General features: G+C 49.2%; 4 protein-coding genes across 4 annotated transcripts; all 4 read right to left on the minus strand.

Annotated features, from left to right (window-relative positions):
* Window positions 1-2,854: 2,854 nt before the first annotated feature.
* Window positions 2,855-3,599, minus strand: Hbq1 (hemoglobin subunit theta 1). Its single transcript, XM_059253216.1, has 3 exons — window positions 3,496-3,599; window positions 3,182-3,386; window positions 2,855-3,081 (listed from the first exon to the last, which is right to left on the minus strand). Exons 1-3 carry the CDS (start codon window positions 3,588-3,590, stop codon window positions 2,953-2,955), a joined length of 429 nt encoding a protein of 142 aa, XP_059109199.1. The 5' UTR covers window positions 3,591-3,599; the 3' UTR covers window positions 2,855-2,952.
* Window positions 3,600-7,669: 4,070 nt separating this feature from the next.
* On the minus strand, window positions 7,670-8,582 carry LOC131902170 (hemoglobin subunit alpha). Its single transcript, XM_059253214.1, has 3 exons — window positions 8,387-8,582; window positions 8,067-8,271; window positions 7,670-7,903 (listed from the first exon to the last, which is right to left on the minus strand). The coding sequence occupies exons 1-3, from the start codon at window positions 8,479-8,481 to the stop codon at window positions 7,775-7,777; spliced, it is 429 nt and encodes a 142-aa protein (XP_059109197.1). The 5' UTR covers window positions 8,482-8,582; the 3' UTR covers window positions 7,670-7,774.
* An 8,460-nt stretch (window positions 8,583-17,042) lies between these two features.
* On the minus strand, window positions 17,043-17,948 carry LOC131902171 (hemoglobin subunit alpha-like). The gene is made up of 3 exons (XM_059253215.1): window positions 17,760-17,948; window positions 17,440-17,644; window positions 17,043-17,276 (listed from the first exon to the last, which is right to left on the minus strand). Exons 1-3 carry the CDS (start codon window positions 17,852-17,854, stop codon window positions 17,148-17,150), a joined length of 429 nt encoding a protein of 142 aa, XP_059109198.1. The 5' UTR covers window positions 17,855-17,948; the 3' UTR covers window positions 17,043-17,147.
* Window positions 17,949-23,194: 5,246 nt separating this feature from the next.
* On the minus strand, window positions 23,195-24,727 carry LOC131902173 (hemoglobin subunit zeta). The gene is made up of 3 exons (XM_059253217.1): window positions 24,633-24,727; window positions 23,506-23,710; window positions 23,195-23,396 (listed from the first exon to the last, which is right to left on the minus strand). Exons 1-3 carry the CDS (start codon window positions 24,725-24,727, stop codon window positions 23,268-23,270), a joined length of 429 nt encoding a protein of 142 aa, XP_059109200.1. The 3' UTR covers window positions 23,195-23,267.
* Between the last annotated feature and the right edge of the window lie 1,328 nt (window positions 24,728-26,055).

The following is a 26,055-nucleotide window of genomic DNA, read 5'->3' on the forward strand; positions in this document are numbered from 1 at the left end:
ACTTTCCTTTCTCCTCTCATTATCTCTCTTGGATTTTCCTGCCTGGCTCCATCCTGCCCTGCCATAGACCAGTGCAGCTTTATTTACTAACCGATGGGAACAGCATATATTCACAGCATACAGAAAGACATCCCAAGCAGAATATTCCTTTACTCTGTGTGAATATATGTCACTGTGATTGGTTTAATAAAGAAGCTGACTGGCTAATAGCTGAACAAGATAAAGTTAGGCAGGAGAGCCAAACAGAATGCTAGGAGGAAGAAGGGTGAAGGTGGAGGAGTCACCAGCAGATGCCATGCTGAGAAAAGGTACCAAGGCATGTGGCAAAGCATAGATAAGAAATGTGGGTTAGGGGCTGGAGAGATGGCTCAGAGGTTAAGAGCACTGACTGCTCTTCCAAAGGTCCTGAGTTCAATTCCCAGCAACCACATGGTGGCTCACAACCATCTGTAATGACATCTGGTGCCCTCTTCTGGCCTGCAGTCATACATGCTGTATACATAATAAATAAATAAATTTAAAAAAAAAAAAAAAAAAAAAAAAAAAAGAAATGTGGGTTAATTTAAATGTAAGAGATAGCTAAAAACAAGCCTGAGCTATTGGCCGAGCATTTACAATTCATATTGAGTCTCCGTGTAGGTTATTTGGGAACTGGCAGGAAGGAAAGAAATATCTGCCAACAAATAGATGAGCTAAATGTACAGCCAACAGTCTATTTTTATTTTTAATTTGCTTTATGTTTGTTTGTTATTTTGTGCTATTAAAGAGCAAACCTTTGCCTATGTAATACAGGGGCCCTATTCCTGAGCTTCATTGCCAGTCCTGCCCTTTAGTTTTGAATGTGTTTGTTTGTCGCTGGTTTTTTTTTTTTTTTTTTTTTTTTTTTCAAGACAGGGTTTCTCTGTGTAGTTTTGGTGCCTGTCTTGGATCTCGCCCTGTAGACCAGTCTGGCCTAGAACTCACAGAGATCCACCTGCCTCTGCCTCCTGAGTGCTGGGATTAAAGGCATGCAACACCACTGCCCGGTGTTGTTGTTTAAGGTGAGTGTGTTATTATACATCTTAGACAGTCTCTGAACCTAAGATTTCCCTGCCTCAGATACAGAAATAGCTGGGATCCAAGTTAGTGCCACCACAAACTATTGTTCTGTTTGGTCTGTGGCTGTAGGTTTAGCTGGTATAGGTTTCTTTACAGCATGGAAAGTCCTAGCATTTGCCACCTGCAACCTGGGAGCCCAGGAACCTTGTGCCAGAATCAATCAATCCCATGTGAACCTAAAGGACCACGATCCAGGGGGGGCCAATGATCTTCATACTGCTCCCCAGTCAGAGTGCCCAGAGGCCATGGCACAAGGACATGGATATCCAGGTTAGGAAAAGAAGACCCTTTTCTTCCTTCCAGGCCCCTGGTGAATGGGCAATCTCTAGTATTGTGCAGAGGAAGTGTCACTCTGGATGCTTTTTGTGGACCTTCCCAGACACTTTAGAAACAAGGCTTTATCAGCCTCCTGAGTGCACCTAGCCCAGTCGGCCCCGTGTGTGACTAACCATAACACGTCTCTGGTGTTTTTTTCTCTATGTAGTTCCACTCTGTCAGTGTTTACCCCATGTCACAGAAAGTGTGGGTCATGCATGTGCCTTGGGAGATGAATTCACAGTTTCTTCTATTTGTTCATACAGGACACAGTTGGCCTTATGTCAGAGAAGAACTGCAAGACTGACTAACAGATGTTCAGACACGTTCCTTAGCCTAAGATGTAGCCAATGGGTGGTAGGTTAAAATCAGGTTCCTGCCATAAACATGATTGATCTTAGGTAGCCCAAAGAAATGACTGTCCCCCTCTCTTAAGACCAATGAAGGCAGGGTTGGCGGTCCCCTGTCACTTTACTACATGATAGGCTTTAGTGCTGGAATCACCTCATTAAAGAAATTGAGTCTTGCATAGAATGCTTTAGGCACAGCCTCACTGATGCTTGAAATCCCCAGAATACATACTCACATACCGTGGGCATGGCTGGTCTGGGCAGGTAGAAATTCAATGACTGTGAATTTCTCTGGGACAGTACCCAGTGTGTCCTGGACACCCACTGGCATCCTCTTTTAGCTGTGCACCCCAAGCATGGCCCCAGGCAGGTGACTACCTTGCAATTGGACCAGGCTCTGAGCAGAGTCTGGAGAAACACGGTAACCCCAAGGGAGGGTGATGACTGGGGAAGAGGTTGTTTTGAGCATTGTCACTTATGCTGACCTGTGACCTTTGTACCTGTCACCCTTCTAAGAGACAAAGCTACCATTCTGCAGCAACTGATGTGGCCAAGGCTAAAGGCATGGATTTGTAACTCGGTGCCCTAGACGTCCACAATGGAGATGGCCTGAGGCTCCTCTGGTGTCTGGGGACATGTGGAGGTACTAGGACAGGTCCTCCAGCTGCAGGTGGTACTCTTGTTACCACCCGGCTCTTTTCCCTTTGCACTGTATTCTACAGAACCTTTCTTCCTGTTCTAATCTAAAGATTGAATTTATTCACTCCCTGCCCAGACTTGCCCTGCCAGCTACATTTTCTACAGCTCAGAGAACTTTGGCATGCAGGAAGCCTCCCTTCTCACCTCCAACATAGAAAACAAAGGGTTGAATTAAAATAAAAAGCGTCTCTGTGGAGCCAGGTGTGAGCCATGTAAGCCTTGTAATCCATGTACTGGTAGGTGGGTGTGGGGGATGGGAGGTCGGTTGGAGATGGGGGTGAAAACAGAAGGCCCAGTAGTTCAAGAACAACCTAGTCTATATTATGGATTTGAGAAGCCAGGCTGGGTTACATAAGACGAAGAAACCTATCTCAAAACAAAAAACTAAACCAAAACAAAATACAAGGAACTCCCATAGGAGTTCTGTGACTCCAGCTCAGCTGCAATTCCCGCCTCTTGGAACCTTGCTTTGGGATACTAGGATACATCCTCAGCGATATTTGGAGACCAGTGCCGAAGTCACAAGGCCCAGAAACTTGTCCAGACAGGCGTGCATCGTTGGACTGAAGTCTCCTGGATAATGCCGGGCAAGAGTCACCAGCAGACAGTGGTTGAAGAACTGAAGGGAGAGAGAACCGCCCCGCCTTTCATTTATCTCTCCCCAACAGACACCCAACCTGAAGGGACCCGCGTCAGCAGCAACCACAAATGCAGCTCACCTGAAAGTTAGCGGGTTCCACACGGAGCTTGTGAGCATGCAGATCACTGAGAGCAGACAGAGAACCAGGCAGGTCGTCCAGGTGGTGGGCAGCGAGAGTCAGGGCATCGGCCACCTTTTGGCCATGGGCTTTAACCTGGCCAGAGCCGGGACTCAGGTCCATGTGCGGGAAGTAGGTTTTGGTGGAGGGGAAAGCCACGAAGGTCCTGTGGGAAGACTGAGTTGGGTGCATCCGGAACGGGAGGTGTAGAGAGCCCGCCTTCGCCTCCCCGTCCACTGGAAGATGAGCCCGAGGGCGCCACACTGGGTCCATACCTCTCCAAGGCCTCGGTCGCGTAGATTCCAACGTTGCTGCTCATCTTCTTCCATAGAGCGAGAACCAGCGCACGGTCGCTCTGGGACAGAGCCATCTTCGCTGTGCTGTGGCTTTGCGCTCTACTTCCCGGCTGTGTGCAAAGATGCTCGGAAACCCAGGGTGCCGCCAGGGGGCGCTGCAGCGTTCCAAGTCGCCTGGGTGTTCACAAATTCAGGTTCAATTTGGGCTTCCAGCCCTTTGCCTCTCTGACCCCGAAAGCCTCAAGTTTTTAAGTATTTAGTGTATGGACAAGGTATCTAATATGTACTACTAACCGTATTACAATGGGTTTTAGTGTGCATTTTGGCACGCCGATTTATCCTGCCCTCTTAGTCCTTAGGATAGTTCATAGGTGTTTTTTTCTCACTCACTATTGAAAAGGATTGCTTCTTCTTGGTTTGCCCTCCAGGAGCGCATAACCATACTTGGTTCTATCTTTTTTTTTTTTTCCTTTTTTTTAAAGATTTATTTATTTATTATGTATACAGTGTATGCATGCTTGCAGGCCAGAAGAGGGCACCAGATCTTATTACAGATGGTTGTGAGCCATCCTGTGGTTGCTGGGAATCGAACTCAGGACCTCTGGAAGAGCAGCCAGTGCTCTTAACCTCTGAGCCATCTCTCCAGCCCCCACTTGGTTCTATCTTATTTTTTCCTGGAGCATGTCTCTTTTCATTAAATCCCACATAGTTCAATCTACATTTAAAGGAGCTGGAGAGATGGCCTAACAATTAATTAAGACCACTGGCTGTTTTTCCAGAGGACCTGGGTTTGATTCCCAGGACACACAAGGCAGCTCACAATATTGGTAAATCCAGGTCCAGTGTATCCAAGCCTTTTCCTCCACGGTCATACAAATGGAGCACAGACACTCATGAAGTCAAAACACCCATACGTATAAGATAAAATTAAAGAAATTTAAATCTACATTAAAAATCCCTTTTAAACTGGGTGTGGTGGCAGAGGCACAGGTTAATCCCAGCACCCAGGACTCAGAGGCAAAGGGATCTCTGTGAGTTCAAGACTATTCGGGTCTACATAGGGAATTCCAGGCCAGCCAGAGCTACACAATGAGACCCTGACTCTACCCTCCCCCAAAATCCTCATGCACACAAAATCTCCTTTAATAAATTCCAAATCTGCTTCAAAAATATATTCTTTGCAGGGCAGTGGTGGCACACACCTTTAATCCCAGCACTCAGGAGGCAGAGGCAGGTAGATTTCTGAGTTCGAGGCCAGCCTTGTCTACAGAGCGAGATCCAGGATAGGCACCAAAACTAAACAGAGAAACTCTGCCTTGAAAAAAACAAAACAAAAATATATATATTCTTGGAATTATGATAATTAAGTGGATGAGAAATATTATATGCCTGGATCCAAGGACAAGTTTCTTTGGGGAGAGTAATCTTATGGATGCCTACAATGTATCTCAATGATGATAGCAAGAAGCAGGGATGCATTCTCTTGGTGCTATGTAGCATACTACACTAGAGATTTTATTTCTCTTTCTGTCTCTCTGTCTCTGTCATTCTGTGTGTGTGTGAATCTGCTTTACCACCCAAGTTCTGGGATTACAGGCATGTGCCACAAGGCCCTGTGTAGTTAAGCTATCTTTGATGTGTGCAAATCAGTTACATTTTGTCCATTCACAATGTTATCACAGATACCCACTTACCGAAGTTTTTCCTCACCTAAATAGAGCCTCCCGTCCACTAACCATAACTATCCAACCCACTGCCAAAGCCCCTGCCGACCTGGAGGGTGATTACTGTCACTATGGATTTGCTCTTTTTTGATATTTTACAAACATGAAACCATGCACTGTGTGGTCTTTGCTGTATTGGCTTCTTCCATTCCACACTTTTTTTTAAGGATCAGTCACATAGTATAAGAAATTTACTCTTGTGTCAATAGCTGAAGAATAGTCTATTGTGAGGGGCAAATGTAGTTCAGCTGGTAGAATGTTTGTCATTTAATATGTGCATATGTACATGTGTATATATGTGCACATGTGTGTGTATGTATACAAATGTGTGTATGTATGTATGTATGTACATATCCAGCCCTGAGTTCAATTCCCAAGCACTGCACTAACTGGGCATGGAGACACATCTGAAATCTTAGCACTCAGGAGTTAGAAGCAAGAGGATCAGGAGCTCAGGGTCATCCTGGGCTACATAAATTGTTGGTGCCCAGCCTGAGCTACATGAAGCCCTATGTGAAAGAAAAGAAAGGAAAGAAGGAAGGAAGGAAGAAAGAAAGGCAAAGAAAAGAAAGAAAAAATAAAGGAAGACAGACAGACAGACAGACAGACAGGTAGAAAGAAAGAAAGAAAGAAAGAAAGAAAGAAAGAAAGAAAGAAAGAAAGAAAGAAAGAAAGAAAGAAAGAAAGAAAGAAAGAAAGAAAGAAAGGAAAGAAAGAAAGAAAGAAAGAAAGAAAGAAAGAAAGAAAGAAAGAAAGAAAGAAAGAAAGGGACAGCAGACATTCTTGGATGTATGCCCCCTGTTGCCTACCCACATGCTCCTGTGATCTCTCTCCATTTTTAGCTGTTTTCTAGTAGAGCCCACACTAAAGTACAAGCCCTATTAGGGACATCACTGCCTGAGAGGACCTGTGATAGGAACTCTCAAAACATGATTGTAGATGTAACCAACCGTCTTATTAAATAAGAAACACAGAACCAATGCAAAGAAGAAAGTCAAGAGGTCAGAGCTAAGAGCTAAAACCTTACCCTTCCTCCTGCGGTGGTCCTACCTCTCCAAAAAAGAGAGCTACTTCCTATGTTAAAGTCTTTATAAAGACTTTCGATTCTGCCTTCTCATTGGTTGTAAACCCAACCACATGACCGCCTCGTCACTGCCTGTCTGTGCAGAGCTCCAGGTCTTCTATGGTTGGTATTGAGATTAAAGGCGTGTGTATCCAATACTGGCTGTATCCTTGAACACACAGAAATCTACCTAGCTCTGCCTACCAAGTGCTGGGATTAAAGGCGTGTGCCACCGCTGCCTGGCTTTCCTATGGCTTGCTAATAGTTTTGACCCCCGGGCAACTTTATTTATTAACATACAAATAACATTTTAGTACAAAATGAAATATCACCATACATGATCATTTGATTGAGGGAGGAAGACAGAGCTGTCAGTGGAGGGCTTGGGATGGATGAGCCAAGCCTTCTGCTGCCCCACACTCAGCCTGCTCTGTAGGGAGAAGGCGTGTGTGTGTGTGTGTGTGTGTGTGTGTGTGTGTGTGTGTGTGTGTAGGAATTCGGTTATGCCTCTTGCCTTTACTGTGGAGAGGGGCGTCAGTGCAGGGTAGGTAAATGAGTGCCAAGACTGCCCCAAAGACTGAGTGAGTCCTCAGCTCTTGATGGCCCTTGGACATTAGTGTCCAAAGAGTGGCAGGAGGTGTGGCGCCTGCGCAGAGGGGCTTGGTGTCTGCAGTAGCACCGTTCACCCCCAGTTTCACTCATGCTTCTGGGTGAGAGAGAGTCAGTGTCACTCTGAAAAAAGGAAGACTGCAAAAGACATCTGTTGGGGAGTCCTGAAAATTCTGGTCTGTGTGTGTGTGTGTGTGTGTGTGTGTGTGTGTGTGTGTGTGTGTGTTGAAAGGTAGCAGGAGAGAAGGAAACTGTATTCCAGCAAATTCATGTTGAACCTGGTGGGAAGCCCAGGGTAGGAGTGAACCCAGCCAGGTACTGCAGGACAAGAGGCTGTCCACAACCCTGGGCAGACAACTCTGCTTGGCCCCTCTTCCCCTCCCTCCTCTTCCCCTTCTCTTTGCTCCTGCTCTTGTCTGGCCTTCTGCCACAGCACAGGGGAACCTAAGTCCCAGGCTAGGGATGTGTCCCCCTAGACTCCAGGGGACCTAGAGGCGCTGCTATGGATTGTGACTTCTTTGGGCATCATATAGCACATACCCTGCACATCATAGTTACATTAGAATTTACAGCAGTAGCAAAATTACATTGATGAAGTAGCAACAAAATAATTTCTTGTCACCACAACGGGAGGAACTGTATTAGAGGGTCACAGCATTAGGAAGGTTGAGAACCACCGCTTAGGTCCTGGTGGCTTCCCCACACCAGTCGAGGCACCTTTGCAGATGCAGACAACCCAGGGACACAGGCTTCTTCCTACTTAGGCTTTATTCAAAGACCAAGAGGTACAGGTGCGAGGGAGGGGGGAGGGCCTGGGCAGAAGGCAAGCCTGGCAGGAGGCAGCCATCCCTGAGGCTCCAGCTTAACGGTACTTGGAGGTCAGCACGGTGCTCACAGAGGCAAGGAATTTGTCCAGAGAAGCGTGCGCCGCGGGGGTGAACTCGGAAGGGTGGTGGGCGGCCAGGGTCACCTGCAGGCAGTGGCTCAGGAGCTGTGGAGACAGGAAGGGTGAGTGCGTGGCAGTAGAAGCCCTAGCTGCCTGGGCTCCCTTTCTCACTGGGTTCCCTGCCCTGGGCACGTGGGGCCCCACGCCCTTCCTGCGGGTTTCAGATCCTGCTCCCCTGCCCCCGCCGCCGTCAGGCCCCAGCACACACCTTGAAGTTGACAGGGTCCACACGCAGCTTGTGAGCGTGCAGGTCGCTCAGAGCGGACAGGGCACCGGGCAGGTCATCGAGGTGGCCAGCGGCGGTGGCCAGGGCGGCGGCGACCTTCGCTCCGTGGCCCTTGACCTGGGCAGAGCCGTGGCTCAAATCAAAGTGAGGGAAGTAGGTCTTGGTGGTGGGGAAGCTTTCGAACATCCTGTGGGAGGAAGAGTTGAGGTCACAGGACAGCACAAGTAGGGCCTGCCCGCCCGCTGAGCACCAGATCTGCTTTGGATCCCCTGGTCCTTACAGAGCAGAGGCCCGAGTCTCACCTCTCTAGAGCCTCCGCGCCATATTCAGCACCGTGGCCGCCAATCTTGCTCCAGACAGTCTTGACGTTGGCCTTGTCCTCCGCAGACAGCACCATGATGATTCCTTTCTGAGTCTTCGAGAATCAGAAGTGTGTTGGAGCTGCAGCAAGTTGCACTTATATACATGCGGCGCCTGGGCCACACCCTCGGGTCGGCCCTCACTGGTCGCTAGGGCGGTGCGCTGCAGAGCAAGGCCTGCAGGGGGCGCTCGGGTTCTTGGAGGTGGCCATAGGCCTCCACTGGGGGCAGGGAATTTTCATCACCCTCTGGGGTGCTTCTCTCCCCTTCGTTTGTCTCCAGTCATGGTGTTTGGAAAGAAGTAAGGGTCCCAGTGCCTTGGGCAGAGAAGGAAGTCGCTCAGACCAGCCTGAGCAGTGCCCATCCCCCTCCACCTTGCCCTGGGTCCCAGCTTCTCACTCTCCTTCCTAACCGACACTCTCCCTGCTCTGGCCCCACACTCTTCTGGAAACAAGAAGGGTAAGATGCTAGGGACCCACAGAGGAGCCCTCCCCCTGTCTTCTCTCCCCTCTCCCCTCTCTCTCTCCTGTGTCTACTCTGCTCTCCTGGATCCTCCTTTCTCTTCTTCCCCCTAGCTCTCCCTTTTCTCCTCTTGTGTGGACAGGTTTTGCTGGGTTGTCCAGGCTGGCCTGGAATCCTTTGGCTCAAGTGAACCTCCTGGCTCAGCCTCCTAAGAGCAGAGAAGTGCAGGGCGGGCCAGCAGACTCCCTGGCTTCATCTTAGCTGCCCAGTGCTCCTAGTGCTCCCATGGATGAAAAGGAAAAGTACCAAGAGCTGGTTTTGGTGTCACAGGTGGGGAACCTCGGGTACTGGCAGGCTGAGCCCAGGAATCCAAGGTCAGCCTCTGCAGAGAGACCCCATCTTTGTTATAGTACCAAACAATAGTAAAGAAGCTGGAGATGTAACTGGATGGCAGAATGTTTACCTAGTGTGAGGAAGGTTCTGGATTCAGTCCCAGCACTGCAGAAGTAGATGTATGATAAAGCAGAGCATGAGGTGGTGGTCAATGGAAGCTCCTGGGCTCAGTTCCAACTTCTGTGACTTGGCTTGAGGGAGACAGAGCAGAGGGACTAACTTCCCAACTGGAATCACAAAAAGTGTCTGAGTCCAATTGGCTGTCTATTTCTTCTTTCTCTCTTTTCTGTCATTTGTTCTGATTTTTCTCTCTTCCCCCCTCCATTCCTTCGTCCATTTTTTTCCATGTGTGTTTGTGTGTGTGTGTGTGTGTGTGTGTGTGTGTGTGTGTGAACAGTTAGTTCTGCTTTGATGTTTGTTTTGTGCTTAGCTGGTATGGGTCAAGTGATATTTCAAAAGAAATGGCATATATTATTAGGACTTTCCTTCTACATCTCCTGAGAGGGCTTCTTGAAGGCCAGTCCTCCCCAGAGGCCTTGATCAGAGACATCTCTGCACCTTTTGCTCTTGCTAGCCTCCCCCAGTGCAGCTGCAGAAAGACCTCTGGCACTGGACAGTAGGACCATGCTCTCTGTTGACATGTCAGGGACACAGACAACTGAGGTGTACACAGATTTTATTCAGACCAAGAGGTTGGAGTGTGGCACAGGAAGGAGGGCCTGGTCATGGACTCAGAGGATGATGGCTGTGCTGAAGTCTGGGGTTACAGTATTTGGAGGTCAGCTCTGTACTCAGAGCAGCAAAAAGCTTGTGGGTGGAGCTGTACTGACCCCAACCTTAGATTTAGGTGCTTCCTCCTCTTTCCTGCTCCCCTCCCCCCAGACAGGCATCTGGTAAGACTTGAGGGTCCCACTACCTGGGGCACAGACATCATCCTTTTGCAGAACTGCCCAGCAGCATGCCCCCTACTCTTTCCTACCCTGCACCTCTTGCTTCTGCCCCAGCCCCAGCCTCAGCTTCATCCTGGCTCTGAGGACAAGACAGATAAGATGTTGGGGAATTAGAGACATGCCATGGCCAGAGCCCAGCACTCTCTACCTAGTCTGTGTCAGTCTCTCCTCCCTGAGACCCTTAAAGGGTAAGTCTTAGTCTGAGGGAGCACAAAAGCAGCCAAATGCCTCTCCATACCTTTCTTCTTCTCTCCCCTCCCCTCCCCTCCCCTCCCCTCCCCTCCTCTTCTCTCCTCTCCTCTCTTCTCCTCTCCCCTCCCTGCCCCTCTTCTCTTGTCCTTCCCCTCCTCTCCTCTCTCTCCTGTTCTTTCTCCCCTCCTCCATACTTCTTCCTCCCTTCTCTCCTCCTCCCTTTCTCCATCCCTCTTTCCATCCAGATGTGTCTTTGTTTAGACTTATTGAGGACTTTGGGCTCAGTCCCAAACTTTACTTCAGCCCTCTCTGGATGGAGAGATATGACAGAGACTCTCTGCCATTGATAACACAAGAGGGTGTGGAAGCTTGGGTGGACTTTAGCTTTTATCTTTTGTGTTTTCCTACATATAAGTAAAAATGAGGTGGCTGGAGAGACGCTCAGCAGTGAGAGAGCTTGCTGCCCTTCCAGAGGACCTGAGTGTGGTTCCCAGCAGCCATGTGATGTGGGGCACCACCTGTAACTCCAGCTCCAGTTTCTCAGGGTTCATCACCCTCTCTGTATTCTGCAGGTATCTGCACACTTGGCATACACGCAAGCATGCATCCTCACCACTGAAAATACAAAATAAATCTTTGAAAAAATAAAAATGAGTAGGCTATGAGGGAATCAAGTCCACAGGGGAGAGGAAGAATGAACTGCCCAGGTACTCAGAGCAGTCCTTGTCCAGGAGCCACTGAATGTGGTACTTGCCACCCTCCTCAAAGCTGTATCCACTGCAACATACACTGGCACCTTCCGGGAAAGGCCTGGTAACCTTGATGAAGTTCCAGAACACAATACCCAGTCAGACAGTCAAAGATGCCAGCCCGGAGCCAGTGGCCTCAGACCGAGGAGAGGGGAGTTTCTGCTAACAGCCAGGGAAGCAGAGGGCAACCCCTCAGTGGAGGCTTCTCTGGTGAGACCAGTGTTCAGACTCCTTAGAGCACCTGCATCTGGCTGCAACCTGCTGCTTAGCTGTCTGTCCTGCTAGACTGCAGCTACACAAGCCATCCTCCCCCAGCCTGTGTTTGCACAAGCAAGTCAGGGATGGAGTACACAAACATGTATTCAGTGTTCGCGTTGGTTTTTTTAAGACGGGGTCTCACTGGCCTGGACCGTGCTCTGTAGACCAGGCTAGTCTTGAACTGACAGAGATCTCTCTGCTTTTGCCTCTGGAATGCTCTGGTTAAGAACATGTGATACCACACCCGTCGCTACGTATTCACTTATGATAAGGTTTTTGTCTTGTGTTATTTGTTCTTGTGGTATATTTTACTATTATATAGAGATTTATTTTTTAATTTATTTATTTTTATTTTATGTGCATTGGTGTTTTGGTGTGGGTGTCAGGCCCCCTGGAATTGGAATTACAGACAGTTCTGAGCTGCCATGTGTATGCTGGGAATTGAACCAGGGTCTTCTGGAAGAGCAGAGCAATCAGTGCTTCTAGCCACTGAACCACCTCTCCAGCGCCTAGAGATTTATTTATTTATTTATTTATTTTTGATGTTTTTGAGACAGAGTTTCTCCGTGTAGTTTTGGTGTCTCTCCTGGATCTCGCTGTGTAGACCAGGCAGGCTGGCCTCAAACTCACAGAGATCCTCCTGGCTCTGTCTCCCAAATGCTGGGATTAAAGGCATGCACAATCACCACCCAGCCTAGATTTATTTTTATTTAATTAAAAAATATGTAGCCAAGTGTGGTAGTTTAAATATAATTCGCCCCTAAATCCCCATAATCTCATAGAGAGTGGCACTATTAGGAGGTGTGGCTTTGTTGGGGCGGGCATGAGCTTGTTGAAGGAAGTGTGTCACTGTGGGGGCAGGCTTTTTGGTTTCCTATGCTCAGGATACCGTCTAGTGTCTCAGTCAACTTCCTGTTGCCATCTGATCAAGATGTAACCAGTAGCACATCTGCCTGCATGCTGCTCTGCTCCCTGCCATGATGGTAATGGGCTGAACCTCTGAACTGTAAACAAGGGCCCCCGATTAAATGTTTTCTCTATAAGAGTTGCCATGGTCATTGAGTCTCTTTTCAGCAATAGAAACCCTAACTAAGACAGGTGGAATGGCGGTGCAAAGTTTAAATCCCAGCATGTGGAATACGGAGGCAAGCAGATCTTAGTGAGTTCAAGGCCAGCCCAGTCTACAAACTGAGTTCCAGGACAGCCAGGCAGTTATAGAGAGAAATCCTATCCTATAGATGAGGCTTGATAGATGGCTCAGCTGTTTGAGCAATTGTTGCTGTTTCAGAGGACCTGAGTTCAATTTCTAGTACCTACAAGGTGGCTCAAAACCATCTGTAACTGTAGTTTCATGTGGGGGGATCTGACACCCCCTTCTGACCTCCATGGTTACCAGGCACAACTGCAGTGCATAGACACATGCAGGTGAAACATTCATACACAGAAAAACATTGAAAATCTTTTTAAAGGATTTTTTGTCTTTTTTTTTTTTTTTTTTTTTTTTTTTTGAGACAGGATTTTTCTGTGTAACAGCCCTGGCTATCTTGGGACTTGTTCTGTTGACCAGACTGGCCTCAAAGTCAAAGAGCCTCCTGCCTCTCTCTGCCTTATGAATACAGGGACTAAAGGTGTGTGCCACCATCACATGGTATTTAAAGTATTTTTTATTATTTTTATTTCTGTATGTATTTTTTTTTTTTTTTTATTTTTCGAGACAGGGTTTCTCTGTGTAGCTTTGCGCCTTTCCTGGATCTCACCTTGTGGACCAGGCTGGCCTCGAACTCACAAAGATCCACCTGCCTCTGCCTCCCAAGTGCTGGGATTAAAGGCGTGTGCCACAACCGCCTGGCTTTATTTCTATGTATATTTCTATACCCCTGTGTGAAGTGTCCATGGAAGCCAGGGCATCCGACCTCACTGCAACTGGACTTTCAGGCTCTTGAGAGCTGCCTGATGTGGAGGCTGAGAAATGCTTGGGTCCTGGGTAAGAACAGAACATGTTCCTAATTTCTAACCCATCACTTTAGCCTTAATTGTTCATTTCTTTATATTTAATTTTGAGGCAAGGCCCCACCATGAGCCCTTGCTAGCCTGGTGCTCACTTTGTAGAATATGCTAGTCTTGAACTTGCAGAAATCCACCAGCTTCTGTCTCCAGAGTACTGAAGTTAAAAGACATATCCCACCACACATCACCCTGTGGCTTTTTGTTGTTGTTTTAAAATTTGTGATAGCCAGAGCTGCAGAGATGGCTCAGTGTTTAGGAGCATTGGTTGCTTTCACAGAATCTGGATTTGATTTCCTGAACACATGTAGCAACTCACAACTATCTGTATCTCCAGTTCCAGGAGATCCAACACTCTCTTCTGGCCTCCGAGGACACTGCATACACATGATATATAGCAAACATAGAAAACACTCATACAAGTAAAAATAAAATTATCTATCTATCTATCTATCTATCTATCTATCTATCTATCTATCTATCTATGTATCTATCTAGATATAGCTGGGCATGGAGGCACACACCTCTAATTCTAGTGCTGGGGAGACAGACACAGGTGGGTCTCTATGGCTTTGAAGCCAGTCTGGTCTATATGATGAGTTCCAGGTCAGCCAGAGCTAATTATAAGAAATAATGCATCAGTGTAAGTGCACACGTGAATGCAGGCACCTATGGAGTCCAGAAGAGGGCATGGGATCAACCCCTTTGAAGCTGGAATTATAGGTGATTACTGGCCAGCTGATATTCAATTCTGGGAGCTGAACCCAGGTCCTCTGCAACAGCTGTACATGCTCTTTACTGCTGAACCATCTCTCCAACCCCCTCTTCTGCTATTTTGACTATACATAAGTATCTAAGTCCAGGTTTGTGCTACAGACATAGAACTGTATCTATTTGTAGATGAGTTCAGACACCTGCTGACTTTGGATGAATTTGGTTTCTTAGTAACCCCCTACTGCTTGTTAGGAATCTCAGTTAACCATATTTTATTCAGTAAACTGGATTTGTGTCAATTTTTTGTGGAGTCTCTTGGTACCATGCCAGTTCCTAAGGATACTCTGTATTTATATGTCCCTGGAAAAAAATCACACTACAGGCTAGTGTCAGAAAATGGAAAAAGCCAGCTGGGTCCCAGTGCTAGGGACCTTGATCTCATGGGATGTAGCATGAAGGAAAGATACTGTGCTTTGGGTTTCCTAAAAGTATCCTGTGCTGATCAAGGTGCTCTGCTTGTGGGGGTCAGTGTACTGGTAGGTCCTAGACTCATCTGGCTGGATAGGGCAAGAATCAGAGAGTATTTCTGGCACCTATGTGGGAGCCCGTTTTTGGGTTCCTCGTGGCTTTACCCAGCATGTCCGCATAAAGGATGATTAGGACCACGGGCCTGATTGCAGGTGTCTGAGATGGTCTGCACTTGACTGTGCTGGGGGAGGAGGTCTTTTGCTCCACCCCTTGGCTTCTCTATAAATACCCTGGGGCAGAGACAGTCGGGCCTGTTGGAAAGGGTTCCAGCCCCTCTCAAGGCTATCCTTTATTTTCTATCTGTCTACCTCCGCAATATAAATCCTTCTATCTAATATTTCCTTCTGCTCACACTCAAGAAAACTCTGGGGAACTGTGGGGTTGGTGGGTAATCGCCCCAGACACCTGCCTCTGCATATTCAACAGTCTAGTTTGGGGATGTGAGCCTAGCCTATATAATAGCTGTGGAATATTGTAGCTGGAAGTTTTCTCTGGTCCTCACCTAAATAGAGCCTCCCTTCCACTAGCCATAACTATCCAACCCACTGCCAAAGCCCCTGCCGACCTGGAGGGTGATTACTGTCACTACGGATTTGCTCCTTTTTGATATTTTACAAACATGAAACCATGCACTGTGTGGTCTTTGCTGTATTGGCTTCTTCCATTCCACACTTTTTTTAAGGATCAGTCACATAGTATAAGAAATTTACTCTTGTGTCAATGGCTGAAGAATAGTCTATTGTGAGGGGCAAATGTAGTTCAGCTGGTAGAATGTTTGTCATTTAATATGTGCATATGTACACGTGTGTATATGTGCACATGTGTGTGTGTATGTATACAATATGTGTGTATGTATGTATGTACATATCCAGCCCTGAGTTCAATTTCCCAAAACTTCACTAACTGGGCATGGAGACACATCTGAAATCTTAGTACTCAGGAGTTAGAAGCAAGAGGATCAGGAGCTCAGGGTCATCCTGGGCTACATAAATTGTTGGTGCCCAGCCTGAGCTACATGAAGCCCTATGTGAAAGAAAAGAAAGGAAGGAAGAAAGAAAGGAATAGAAGGAAGGAAGAGAAGGAAGGAAAAGGAAGAGAAGGAGGAAGGAGAAGGAAAAGAAGGAAGAGAAGGAAGGAAGACAGAAAGGTAGAAAGATAGAAAGGGACAGCAGACATTCTTGGATGTATGCCCCCTGTTGCCTACCCACATGCTCCTGTGATCTCTGTCCATTTTTAGCTGTTTTCTAGTAGAGCCCACACTAAAGTACAAGCTGTATTAGGGACATCACTGCCTGAGAGGGCCTGTGATAGGAACTCTCAAAACATGACCATTTGATTCAGGGAGGAAGACAGCTGTCAGTGGAGGGCTTGGGATGGATGAGCCAAGCCTTCTGCTGCCCCACACTCAGCCTGCTCTGTAGGGAGAAGGCGTGTGTGTGTGTGTGTGTGTGTGTGTGTGTGTGTGTGTGTGTGTGTGTAGGAATTCGGTTATGCCTCTTGCCTTTACTGTGGAGAGGGGAGTCAGTGCAGGGTAGGTAAATGAGTGCCAAGACTGCCCCAAAGACTGAGTGAGTCCTCAGCTCTTGATGGCCCTTGGACATTAGTGTCCAAAGAGTGGCAGGAGGTGTGGCGCCTGCGCAGAGGGGCTTGGTGTCTGCAGTAGCACCGTTCACCCCCAGTTTCACTCATGCTTCTGGGTGAGAGAGGAGTCAGTGTCACTCTGTAAAAAAGGAAGACTGCAAAAGACATCTGTTGGGGAGTCCTGAAAATTCTGGTCTGTGTGTGTGTGTGTGTGTGTGTGTGTGTGTGTGTGTGTGTTGAAAGGTAGCAGGAGAGAAGGAAACTGTATTCCAGCAAATTCATGTTGAACCTGGTGGGAAGCCCAGGGTAGGAGTGAACCCAGCCAGGTACTGCAGGACAAGAGGCTGTCCACAACCCTGGGCAGACAACTCTGCTTGGCCCCTCTTCCCCTCCCTCCTCTTCCCCTTCTCTTTGCTCCTGCTCTTGTCTGGCCTTCTGCCACAGCACAGGGGAACCTAAGTCCCAGGCTAGAGATGTGTCCCCCTAGACTCCAGGGGACCTAGAGGCGCTGCTATGGATTGTGACTTCTTTGGGCATCATATAGCACATACCCTGCACATCATAGTTACATTAGAATTTACAGCAGTAGCAAAATTACATTGATGAAGTAGCAACAAAATAATTTCTTGTCACCACAACGGGAGGAACTGTATTAGAGGGTCACAGCATTAGGAAGGTTGAGAACCACCGCTTAGGTCCTGGTGGCTTCCCCACACCAGTCGAGGCACCTTTGCAGATGCAGACAACCCAGGGACACAGGCTTCTTCCTACTTAGGCTTTATTCAAAGACCAAGAGGTACAGGTGCGAGGGAGGGGGGAGGGCCTGGGCAGAAGGCAAGCCTGGCAGGAGGCAGCCATCCCTGAGGCTCCAGCTTAACGGTACTTGGAGGTCAGCACGGTGCTCACAGAGGCAAGGAATTTGTCCAGAGAAGCGTGCGCCGCGGGGGTGAACTCGGAAGGGTGGTGGGCGGCCAGGGTCACCTGCAGGCAGTGGCTCAGGAGCTGTGGAGACAGGAAGGGTGAGTGCGTGGCAGTAGAAGCCCTAGCTGCCTGGGCTCCCTTTCTCACTGGGTTCCCTGCCCTGGGCACGTGGGGCCCCACGCCCTTCCTGCGGGTTTCAGATCCTGCTCCCCTGCCCCCGCCGCCGTCAGGCCCCAGCACACACCTTGAAGTTGACAGGGTCCACACGCAGCTTGTGAGCGTGCAGGTCGCTCAGAGCGGACAGGGCACCGGGCAGGTCATCGAGGTGGCCAGCGGCGGTGGCCAGGGCGGCGGCGACCTTCGCTCCGTGGCCCTTGACCTGGGCAGAGCCGTGGCTCAAATCAAAGTGAGGGAAGTAGGTCTTGGTGGTGGGGAAGCTTTCGAACATCCTGTGGGAGGAAGAGTTGAGGTCACAGGACAGCACAAGTAGGGCCTGCCCGCCCGCTGAGCACCAGATCTGCTTTGGATCCCCTGGTCCTTACAGAGCAGAGGCCCGAGTCTCACCTCTCTAGAGCCTCTGCGCCATAGTCAGCACCATGGCCGCCAATCTTGCTCCAGACAGTCTTGACGTTGGCCTTGTCCTCCGCAGACAGCACCATGATGATTCCTTTCTGAGTCTTCGAGAATCAGAAGTGTGTTGGAGCTGCAGCAAGTTGCACTTATATACATGCGGCGCCTGGGCCACACCCTCGGGTCGGCCCTCACTGGTCGCTAGGGCGGTGCGCTGCAGAGCAAGGCCTGCAGGGGGCGCTCGGGTTCTTGGAGGCGGCCATAGGCCTCCACTGGGGGCAGGGAATTTTCATCACCCTCTGGGGTGCTTCTCTCCCCTTCGTTTGTCTCCAGTGATGGTGTTTGGAAAGAAGTAAGGGTCCCAGTGCCTTGGGCAGAGAAGGAAGTCGCTCAGACCAGCCTGAGCAGTGCCCATCCCCCTCCACCTTGCCCTGGGTCCCTCTTCTCATTCTCCTTCCTAACCCACACCCTCCCTGCTCTGGCCCCACACTCTTCTGGAAATAAGAAGGGTAAGATGCTAGGGACCCACAGAGGAGCCCTCCCTCTGTCTTCTCTCCCCTCTCCCCTCTCTCTCTCCTGTGTCTACTCTGCTCTCCTGGATCCTCCTTTCTCTTCTTCCCCCTAGCTCTCCCTTTTCTCCTCTTGTGTGGACAGGTTTTGCTGGGTTGTCCAGGCTGGCCTGGAATCCTTTGGCTCAAGTGAACCTCCTGGCTCAGCCTCCTAAGAGCAGAGAAGTGCAGGGCAGGCCAGCAGACTCCCTGGCTTCATCTTAGCTGCCCAGTGCTCCTAGTGCTCCCGTGGATGAAAAGGAAAAGTACCAAGAGCTGGTTTTGGTGTCCCAGGTGGGGAACCTCGGGTACTGGCAGGCTGAGCCCAGGAATCCAAGGTCAGCCTCTGCAGAGAGACCCCATCTTTGTTATAGTACCAAACAATAGTAAAGAAGCTGGAGATGTAACTGGATGGCAGAATGTTTACCTAGTGTGAGGAAGGTTCTGGATTCAGTCCCAGCACTGCAGAAGTAGATGTATGATAAAGCAGAACATGAGGTGGTGGTCAATGGAAGCTCCTGGGCTCAGTTCCAACTTCTGTGACTTGGCTTGAGGGAGACAGAGCAGAGGGACTAACTTCCCAACTGGAATCACAAAAAGTGTCTGAAGTCCAAATGGCTGTCCAATTCTTCTTTCTCTCTTTTCTCTCCTCCTTCCATCTTTTCTTCCTTCCTTCCTTCCTTCCTTCTTTTCTTCCTTTCACTTCTTTTTTTCTCCTTTGATTTTTTTTTTTTCCTTCTGAGTCTTGGGACAGGTGTTCATGTAGACCCAACTGGCCTTCATACCTCATTTTGCTGAGCCTGGATGAGAATTTTTTTTTTCTTTCTGTGCTTCCACTGATCTTGAACTTAAGACCTTCCCGCTTCCACCTCTCAAGTTTTGGGGTTACAGTTTGCACCTTAACACCTAGCTTAGTTTTCTTTTTTTTTTTTTTCAAGCTGAGCCTGGCCTTGAATTAGTTATTACTCTGCCTCAGCCTCTGTAGTAGCTGGGACCACTTCCCTGAAGATGTGGTCTGCGGTGATCTGTGTTGTATGTTTAGCTGATATGGGTCAATGACATTTCCCAGGGGGCAGCACATCTGGGACTTTCCTCCTCAGTCCCCTGAGACAAGCCCCCTGGGACGGTTGGCTTTTCCCAGGCTATGGGAATGGTTCAGAGCCCTTTTCTCCAGATGTTCACACTGGCTCCCCTTTCCCATTGCAGCTGCAGAAATGTCCTTGGGCCAAGTCAGTAGAATCATAGTCACTGCTGACATGTCGGTGACACAGAGACCCCAGACACATAGGTTACCATCCAAACAGATTTTATTTAGCCCAGGGCATGCAGATCTGGAAAGGAAGGAGGGCCTAATTGGGCGGGGTTCGAACCCCAAGGTTCTGGTTTAACGGTATCTGGAGACTAGCTGCTAGCCACAAGGAGCTTCATTTTCTGGAACCCATGGGGTCAGTTTCAAGTTTTGAGGACCACCCCCCTTTATCTTTCTGAGCCCTGCCTGCTTGATACTTTGAAGTTGGCCTGGGACACACACAGCATGTAGTCCACTCAGAGCCTACAAGATAGTAGGGATGTTGTTCATTTGGTCCACTGCATGGCTCAGCACAGGAGCTACCTCCTTGCGTTGGGTCCTGACCTGGACAGAGTCAGGGTTCTGGTTGTCGTCAGGGAAGTAGGTCCTGAGGAAGCTGTTAACCAGCCTGTGAGGAGAAGCGGTGGTGGTGGGTAAAGGGGATTGGGAAAGGTTAGGGAAGTTTAGTTAGGGACTGTACGCAGGACTGATGGGTGGCTTTTGGTTTCCAACCCAGGAGTTAGAGCAGGGGAGAAGACAGAAGATTCCTCATCTCTTCAGGGTCTCCTAACAATAGTCAGCCTTGTGCCTTTTTACCTTGTCCCAGATAGCCCCGATGTCGGCCTTACCATTAACAGAGAGAACCATGGTGTGCTCTTTCTGAGTCTGTGTTCAAACCAGAACTACTGGATCTGGGGAGCATTGTGCATTTATGTACAGTGTTCAGGAGATGGATGAGGTAGTGTACTGTGGTAGGGTGTGAGTGCAGCCAGGTTCCTGGGCTCAGCTCATTCCCTTACTGGGAACGCAGATGGGAGGGTTAGGGCTTCACTCAGCTCTCCGGGCTGCTTTAAGTCTCACAGTACTGTGTAGGCAGAGACCACGCTCTGTATGTCGTAAACCACGGTATCTTGTGGTTCTTGCACAGTTTCTAGAAACTGCTAAATGCACAAGCCATCCTTATGTGGACCAGACCTAGACTTTATTTGTTTGTTTGTTTATTGTGTGTGTGCCATGGCACACGTGTGGAAGTCAGAGAACAACTTGTGGGAGTCATTCTTTCCTTCTACCATGTCAGTCTTGGGGATCTTACTTAGGTCCTCAGGCTTCATGGCAAGTGCTTTTACTGACTGATGCAATTCACTGGCCATGCAATCTTATATGTTATTTTCTATCATGTTTTCCCAAGGACCACAAGCTGTTATGGGCCCATGTAGCAAAGGAGGGTGTTTGTTAACTTCCCCTCCTCTCTCTCTCTGCTCAGATAGTGTTCAGGCAATTCAGGGTAACAGGTCCTCAGCACCAGCTCCTGGAGGAGTTCAGGGAGGCATGGATAGGACATCCCTTTTCAGATCTGGCATTTCTGACATTGCACTGGACCGGGTCTAGTGCTCCCTACACTATGGGGTGTCATCCTGGAGACCATATGTTTTCAGTGTTTACAAAGCCTCAGAATCATGTTCTCTTTAGTTTTTGTTCTTTGCCAACAAACCACAGGAGCCCTGTGATTTTTGCTCCTTAGTCAACCTGGGAGGGTTGAGACATCGTGTAGGAAAGAGCCCCAAAGTTTAAGTATCCAGGATGGGGTGGGGAGCTACTGTCTGGTATCTACCATGTACCACAATCTCAAATTAATTTGAAAAACCTAGTGAGTTCATGGTTGTCTGCTTGACAGCTCATACATGCACAGAATCGACCAGCTTGTCAATGTGATCTCTCTGCCACAATGTAGCCACCAACAATCCCCAACTCTCCTCATGCTATGAGGTTCAGAGGAAGGGGCAACCTGTTCCAGGTCAAGGATTGTTGCAGAGAGAGCATGTTAGGAAGGAACAGGAGTGGAAAGGAACGGAGGTGAAGCCTGGACCTGCCCATCTTTACCAGGCTTCAGGTTCTACACTTGATCCCAGGGGCTTGGTTCCATCTTTGCAGAAGTCCAGGGACTGGCTGCTGAAGTCCCAGCAAAGGAGGAGGTGAAGGGAGAATGGATGCATGAGAAGACATAGATCTGCTTTGGCGATGCTATGACACGCTTGGTGCCAGATTTGACTTGGAAAAGAACACACTCCCCTGCCCCCATCCAAGCTCTCTCTCTCTGCCTCATGGCACTCAGCAGCATAGGAGGACAAGCCTGAATGGACATTTACTAATTCTAGGGGACTATCTGAGGGATACTGAACTTCTTTGTTCTGTGATGGGGATGTAACCCTTCTAGTTCTCCAAAATGTCATACACCATTTTGAAGGCTCTGTTAACACAGACTGAGGCCAGCGACTTAGCAGTACTTTTCAGTTAGCTCCACACAACTTGTCCCCCTCTGCCTGCATGTCCACAGTGAACTCACCCGGCAGATGGGAAGTCAGTATCACCCTGAAACACTGGATTAGCAGTTTTAGAAAAAGGGACGAGTCAGCCATTCAGCCACAGTAACTTCTGTTGAACACACCCAGCTGTGCTCTGGACCCTTATGTAGGCCGGATAAGCTCACAGGAACGTTGGTAGGGCCTACCTGAAGCACCAGAGCCAGTCAGATCTGCAGACGAGTGGTCCAGATGCTGCACAGGACATAGCCGCGAGCACGCGCGGTCCGGTCCGAAGCTCAGCGCCTCTCTGACCCGCATTTATTTAGTTGGGGGAAAATCTTGGTGTTGGGGTACAGCATGAATTGCTGCCTCAGCAGGCAGGGCAGCCGTGTGGTTCCCACTAACCCTTGCACTTTGTTTAGCCCCGTGCCCCATCCCTGACATGGTAAGGTGGAGGGCTAAGATCTGACTGAAGACGTGCCTGGGCTGGTCCTGGGCTGCTTCCTAGAGGCCCTGGAGACCCCGCCATTTCCACCTTTCTAAGTGTGCCTGGTGGTGGGCGGTCAGGTGCAATGTGGCCGCACTGCTGGGTGCTGAGTTTGGTACAGTCGTGGAGGTCTCACGGGGCCACGCGCCCCGCCTCTTCATCAGAGTCCCCTAACACCCCCCCCCCCCCATCGCCCTGACCCGCTGAGCTCAGTAGCGACGCAGAGCCCCTCTGCCTGTCCACAGAAACATGCCCGGAGTGAGGCCTGCGGATGGGGCTTCTGGCTCGGCTCAATCCTGTGGTGGGTGTCTTCGTTTTGAACTCTCAGAACCTGCAATTACTCCTAAGAAGCCAGTTACTGCTCTGTCTGGAGGGAGCCAGAAAGAATCCAGCCAGGAAATCATCTGTTCCTTTAAAGACAGGGACACCCCCTCCCCCCCCAGCTGCTAGGGCGGCGGGAGCTGGGATGTCAGACTTTGGGGAATTGCTGACACCCACCACCACTCTGTGCGAAGCGATTTGGGAAGGAGGAGAAGCCCAGCTGCACATCTGACCGAGGACCCGCGTGGGATGGCCCTGGGATGCTCTGCTTCCTGCGTGCTGTGACTCTGGGGGTTCTTAAGCGCAAGACCCTCCCCCAACCACCCTAGGAATGTCCTTCAGGCAGTGTGTGGCTCTAGGATCCACAACGTTCCTGGAAGCCCCTGTGCATCCCGTTGCGTCCCCATTCCCGTTTCCCTCAGAGAATGAGAACACAGGACCAGTTATTTCTATTTTCAACCATTTATTGGGGGCTACTGGAAAGACCCGAGGGAGGGTTCAGTGAAGGGGAGGAGAGGGGTCGTAGCCCATCTTGGGGGTCGTGGCGGTTGGCGCTTAGCGGTACTTCTCAGTCAGGATGGAAGACAGGATAGACATGAACTTGTCCCAGGCTTCGTGGACCTCAGCGGTGAAGTCGGCCGGGAAGCGTGAGGCCAGGGTGACCAGCAGACAGTGGGACAGGAGCTGCGGAGGCGGGGAGGGAGATTCAGTGCACAGTGCAGCGGAGACCTCACCCGCTTTCCTGCTTTGTGTCCTTCCCTGCTGATCTCCCCCTCCATTCTCACAAACCCACCTTAAAGTTGACCGGGTCCACACGCAGGATGTAGGCATGCAGCTCGCTCAGCTTGGTCAGAGCACTCGAGAGGTTGTCGATGTTCTTAACCGCGTCGCCTACAGCAGCCAAGATCTTGGAGCCGTGGACTCGCAGCTGTTGCGACCCGTGGTGCAGGTCGAAGTGCGGGAAATAGGTCTTCGTCTGGGGGTAGCTACAGAAGAGCCTGGGGGTCGGGAGAAAGCGTTAATTTTGTGGGTATTTGTTAGGTGGAGGGCTAGGACCCTGGCGCTTGCCTTGGGCTCAAAATTTAAGGAGTACACAAAGATGTACCACACAGAAAAACAAAACAAAACAATATTTTACGCAGTATTTAAAGAAATGAAATTAAGAGCTGGAGAGATGGCTCAGCGGTTAAGAGGACTGACTGTTCTACCAGAGGACCCAGGTTCAGTTCCCAGCACCCTTGTGGCAGCTCACAACTGTCTGTAACTCCAGTTCCAGGGTTTCTGACACCCTCACATTGATATACATGCAGGCAAGACACCAATGAACACAAAATAAAATATTGAAATTAAGTGCAAAAAAAATGTACGTCAGATAATACAAAACACAAAACAAAAACCGGGTCTAGAGAGAGGCTCAGTGGGTACTCTTCAAGTGCACTGCCTGCCCTTGAAGAGAACTTCGAACCTTCTGTAACTAAGGTGCAAGGGAATCCGATGCCCCCCCCCCACATACACAATAAATAAATATTTAAAAAACCCCAAGATTGATGTTACTATTTCCTGTTGCACCAGGCTCCACTGTATCTGCTCACTGCCTGCCCCTCTTTCTTTCATCCATTCATTCCTATTCATTCAAGGAAGACTTGCGGAGCCATGTGGAGGACTTTGGCGAGGGCTGTGAATGCCAGTCCACCTCCTCTAGCAGCTCACCGGCCCACCTGGACCCGCTCCTTACAAGCACTGCTCTCACAGTCCCTTCTGGCCAGTCACTCTTCACCGTCTCAGTCCTTACCATCCTCACCACCCCCTCCTCAGGGCCCCTTCTCAGTGGCTTCTCCCCATGAACTTCTCCTTGCCATTCCCTTTTTACTGATCCCTGGCTTCTCACTTGGTTACTCAAGCCCCGGTGCCTGGACTTACCTCTCCAGGGTCTCGGTGCCGATGGCCTCAGCCTGCGAAGCCATCTTGTCCCACATGGACATGATGATAGCTCTCTCATTCTTCATCAGAGACATGGTGGTGGTGGTGGTGAGTGTTGGAGGCTGTGCTGGAGCTGAATGCACTCAGGACTGGCCTGATGGTGCTTGTCCCCAGTGTCCCCTTATATACACAAAGTCAGGGGCCTGCCTGGCTGTGACCACTGCTTGGGAGAGGGGAGGGGGCTTGCAGGGTGGGGCCTGTTATCAGACACAGCAACAATGGGAATCAGGGCCTGGTGGGACTTGGAGGTCAAGCGCTATCGCTCCTGCCCACTCCCCTCGGTCTGAAGGGGGTGGGTGGGGTGTTGGTCATAGTCCTGCACAGAATCCAGGAGAGATAGGGGCCCAGCCGTGTCAGGAGGTCATTCCTTGTGTCCAGATCTGCACTGACCCTACTCATTTCAGAATCACAAATTCCTTGTGCCACCCGTGTCCCCGAGTTCCCGTGACTCTTGGGTTTCCTTCAAGGAGGTAGTAGGCCCTCTCACTCAGCACTGAGGGAAGAGGATGGAAGTTTGCTCCCACCAGGAGGTGACAGGTTAACCAAAGAAAATCATCAATTTGCCCCATAGCCCTCCACAGCAACCAGTGTCTGGTGAAACATACGATTCTTTTAATTTATCTTAATATTCAGTGAAGTTGATTTGCTTATTGTCCTCTGAATTGACACATATATAGATTTATGTAACCAAGTCACAATCAGGATATAGAATAGCCCCACCATCCCAGAAAACCCCCACAGCCACCCATTTGCTGCCTCATCTTCCTCTTGCTCCTGACCTAAGCCATGCTAATCCATCTTTTTCAAAAAATTGTGTGACTGGAGTCATACAGTGTTATATCCTTTAAGACTGGCTTCTTTCATCCTACCGACTGTTTTGTGGCTTCATCTGTAGTATCAGCCGTTGGCTACTTTTTATTTTATGATGTAAATATGCAGCAGTTTATCCTTTCGTTCACTGAAGGACTTTTGGACAGTTTCTAGTGTGGGGTTATTACAAAATAAAGACGCGGGGGCTGGAGAGATGGCTCAGAGGTTAAGAGCACTGACTGCTCTTCCAGAGGTCCTGAGTTCAATTCCCAGCAACCACATGGTGGCTCACAACCATCTGTAACGAGACCTGGTGCCCACTTCTGGCCTGCAGTCAGACATGCTGTATGCCTAATAAATAAATCTTAAAAAAAATAAAATAAAATAAAGACGCTTTGAACATTCATAGAGAAGTCTGTGCATGAACATGGGTTTCTATTTCTCTATCCCTGTGTCTGTAGATGTGTCTATAGCCAGGAGTAGATGTGCTGGCATATGCAAAATGCATATTTAACCTTGTAAGAAATGACAAACTGTTTTCATGAGTATCTTT

This window comes from Peromyscus eremicus, unplaced genomic scaffold (genome assembly GCF_949786415.1).
Source record: "Peromyscus eremicus unplaced genomic scaffold, PerEre_H2_v1 PerEre#2#unplaced_3420, whole genome shotgun sequence".
Classification (NCBI taxonomy): domain Eukaryota; kingdom Metazoa; phylum Chordata; class Mammalia; order Rodentia; family Cricetidae; genus Peromyscus; species Peromyscus eremicus.

What these genes read in the sequence shown, in the direction of transcription:
- LOC131902171 (XM_059253215.1), bottom strand. Translation starts at nt 17,854, where the DNA reads ATGGTGCTGTCTGCGGAGGACAAGGCCAACGTCAAGACTGTCTGGAGC. An exon ending in GGCGCAGAGGCTCTAGAGAG is followed by an intron (nt 17,645 to 17,759) that starts GTGAGACTCGGG and finishes TTCCTCCCACAG; the next exon opens with GATGTTCGAAAGCTTCCCCA. An exon ending in TGGACCCTGTCAACTTCAAG is followed by an intron (nt 17,277 to 17,439) that starts GTGTGTGCTGGG and finishes CTGTCTCCACAG; the next exon opens with CTCCTGAGCCACTGCCTGCA.
- LOC131902173 (XM_059253217.1), bottom strand. Translation starts at nt 24,727, where the DNA reads ATGTCTCTGATGAAGAATGAGAGAGCTATCATCATGTCCATGTGGGAC. An exon ending in GGCACCGAGACCCTGGAGAG is followed by an intron (nt 23,711 to 24,632) that starts GTAAGTCCAGGC and finishes CCCGACCCCCAG; the next exon opens with GCTCTTCTGTAGCTACCCCC. An exon ending in TGGACCCGGTCAACTTTAAG is followed by an intron (nt 23,397 to 23,505) that starts GTGGGTTTGTGA and finishes CCGCCTCCGCAG; the next exon opens with CTCCTGTCCCACTGTCTGCT.
- LOC131902170 (XM_059253214.1), bottom strand. Translation starts at nt 8,481, where the DNA reads ATGGTGCTGTCTGCGGAGGACAAGGCCAACGTCAAGACTGTCTGGAGC. An exon ending in GGCGCGGAGGCTCTAGAGAG is followed by an intron (nt 8,272 to 8,386) that starts GTGAGACTCGGG and finishes TTCCTCCCACAG; the next exon opens with GATGTTCGAAAGCTTCCCCA. An exon ending in TGGACCCTGTCAACTTCAAG is followed by an intron (nt 7,904 to 8,066) that starts GTGTGTGCTGGG and finishes CTGTCTCCACAG; the next exon opens with CTCCTGAGCCACTGCCTGCA.
- Hbq1 (XM_059253216.1), bottom strand. Translation starts at nt 3,590, where the DNA reads ATGGCTCTGTCCCAGAGCGACCGTGCGCTGGTTCTCGCTCTATGGAAG. An exon ending in GCGACCGAGGCCTTGGAGAG is followed by an intron (nt 3,387 to 3,495) that starts GTATGGACCCAG and finishes GTCTTCCCACAG; the next exon opens with GACCTTCGTGGCTTTCCCCT. An exon ending in TGGAACCCGCTAACTTTCAG is followed by an intron (nt 3,082 to 3,181) that starts GTGAGCTGCATT and finishes CTCTCCCTTCAG; the next exon opens with TTCTTCAACCACTGTCTGCT.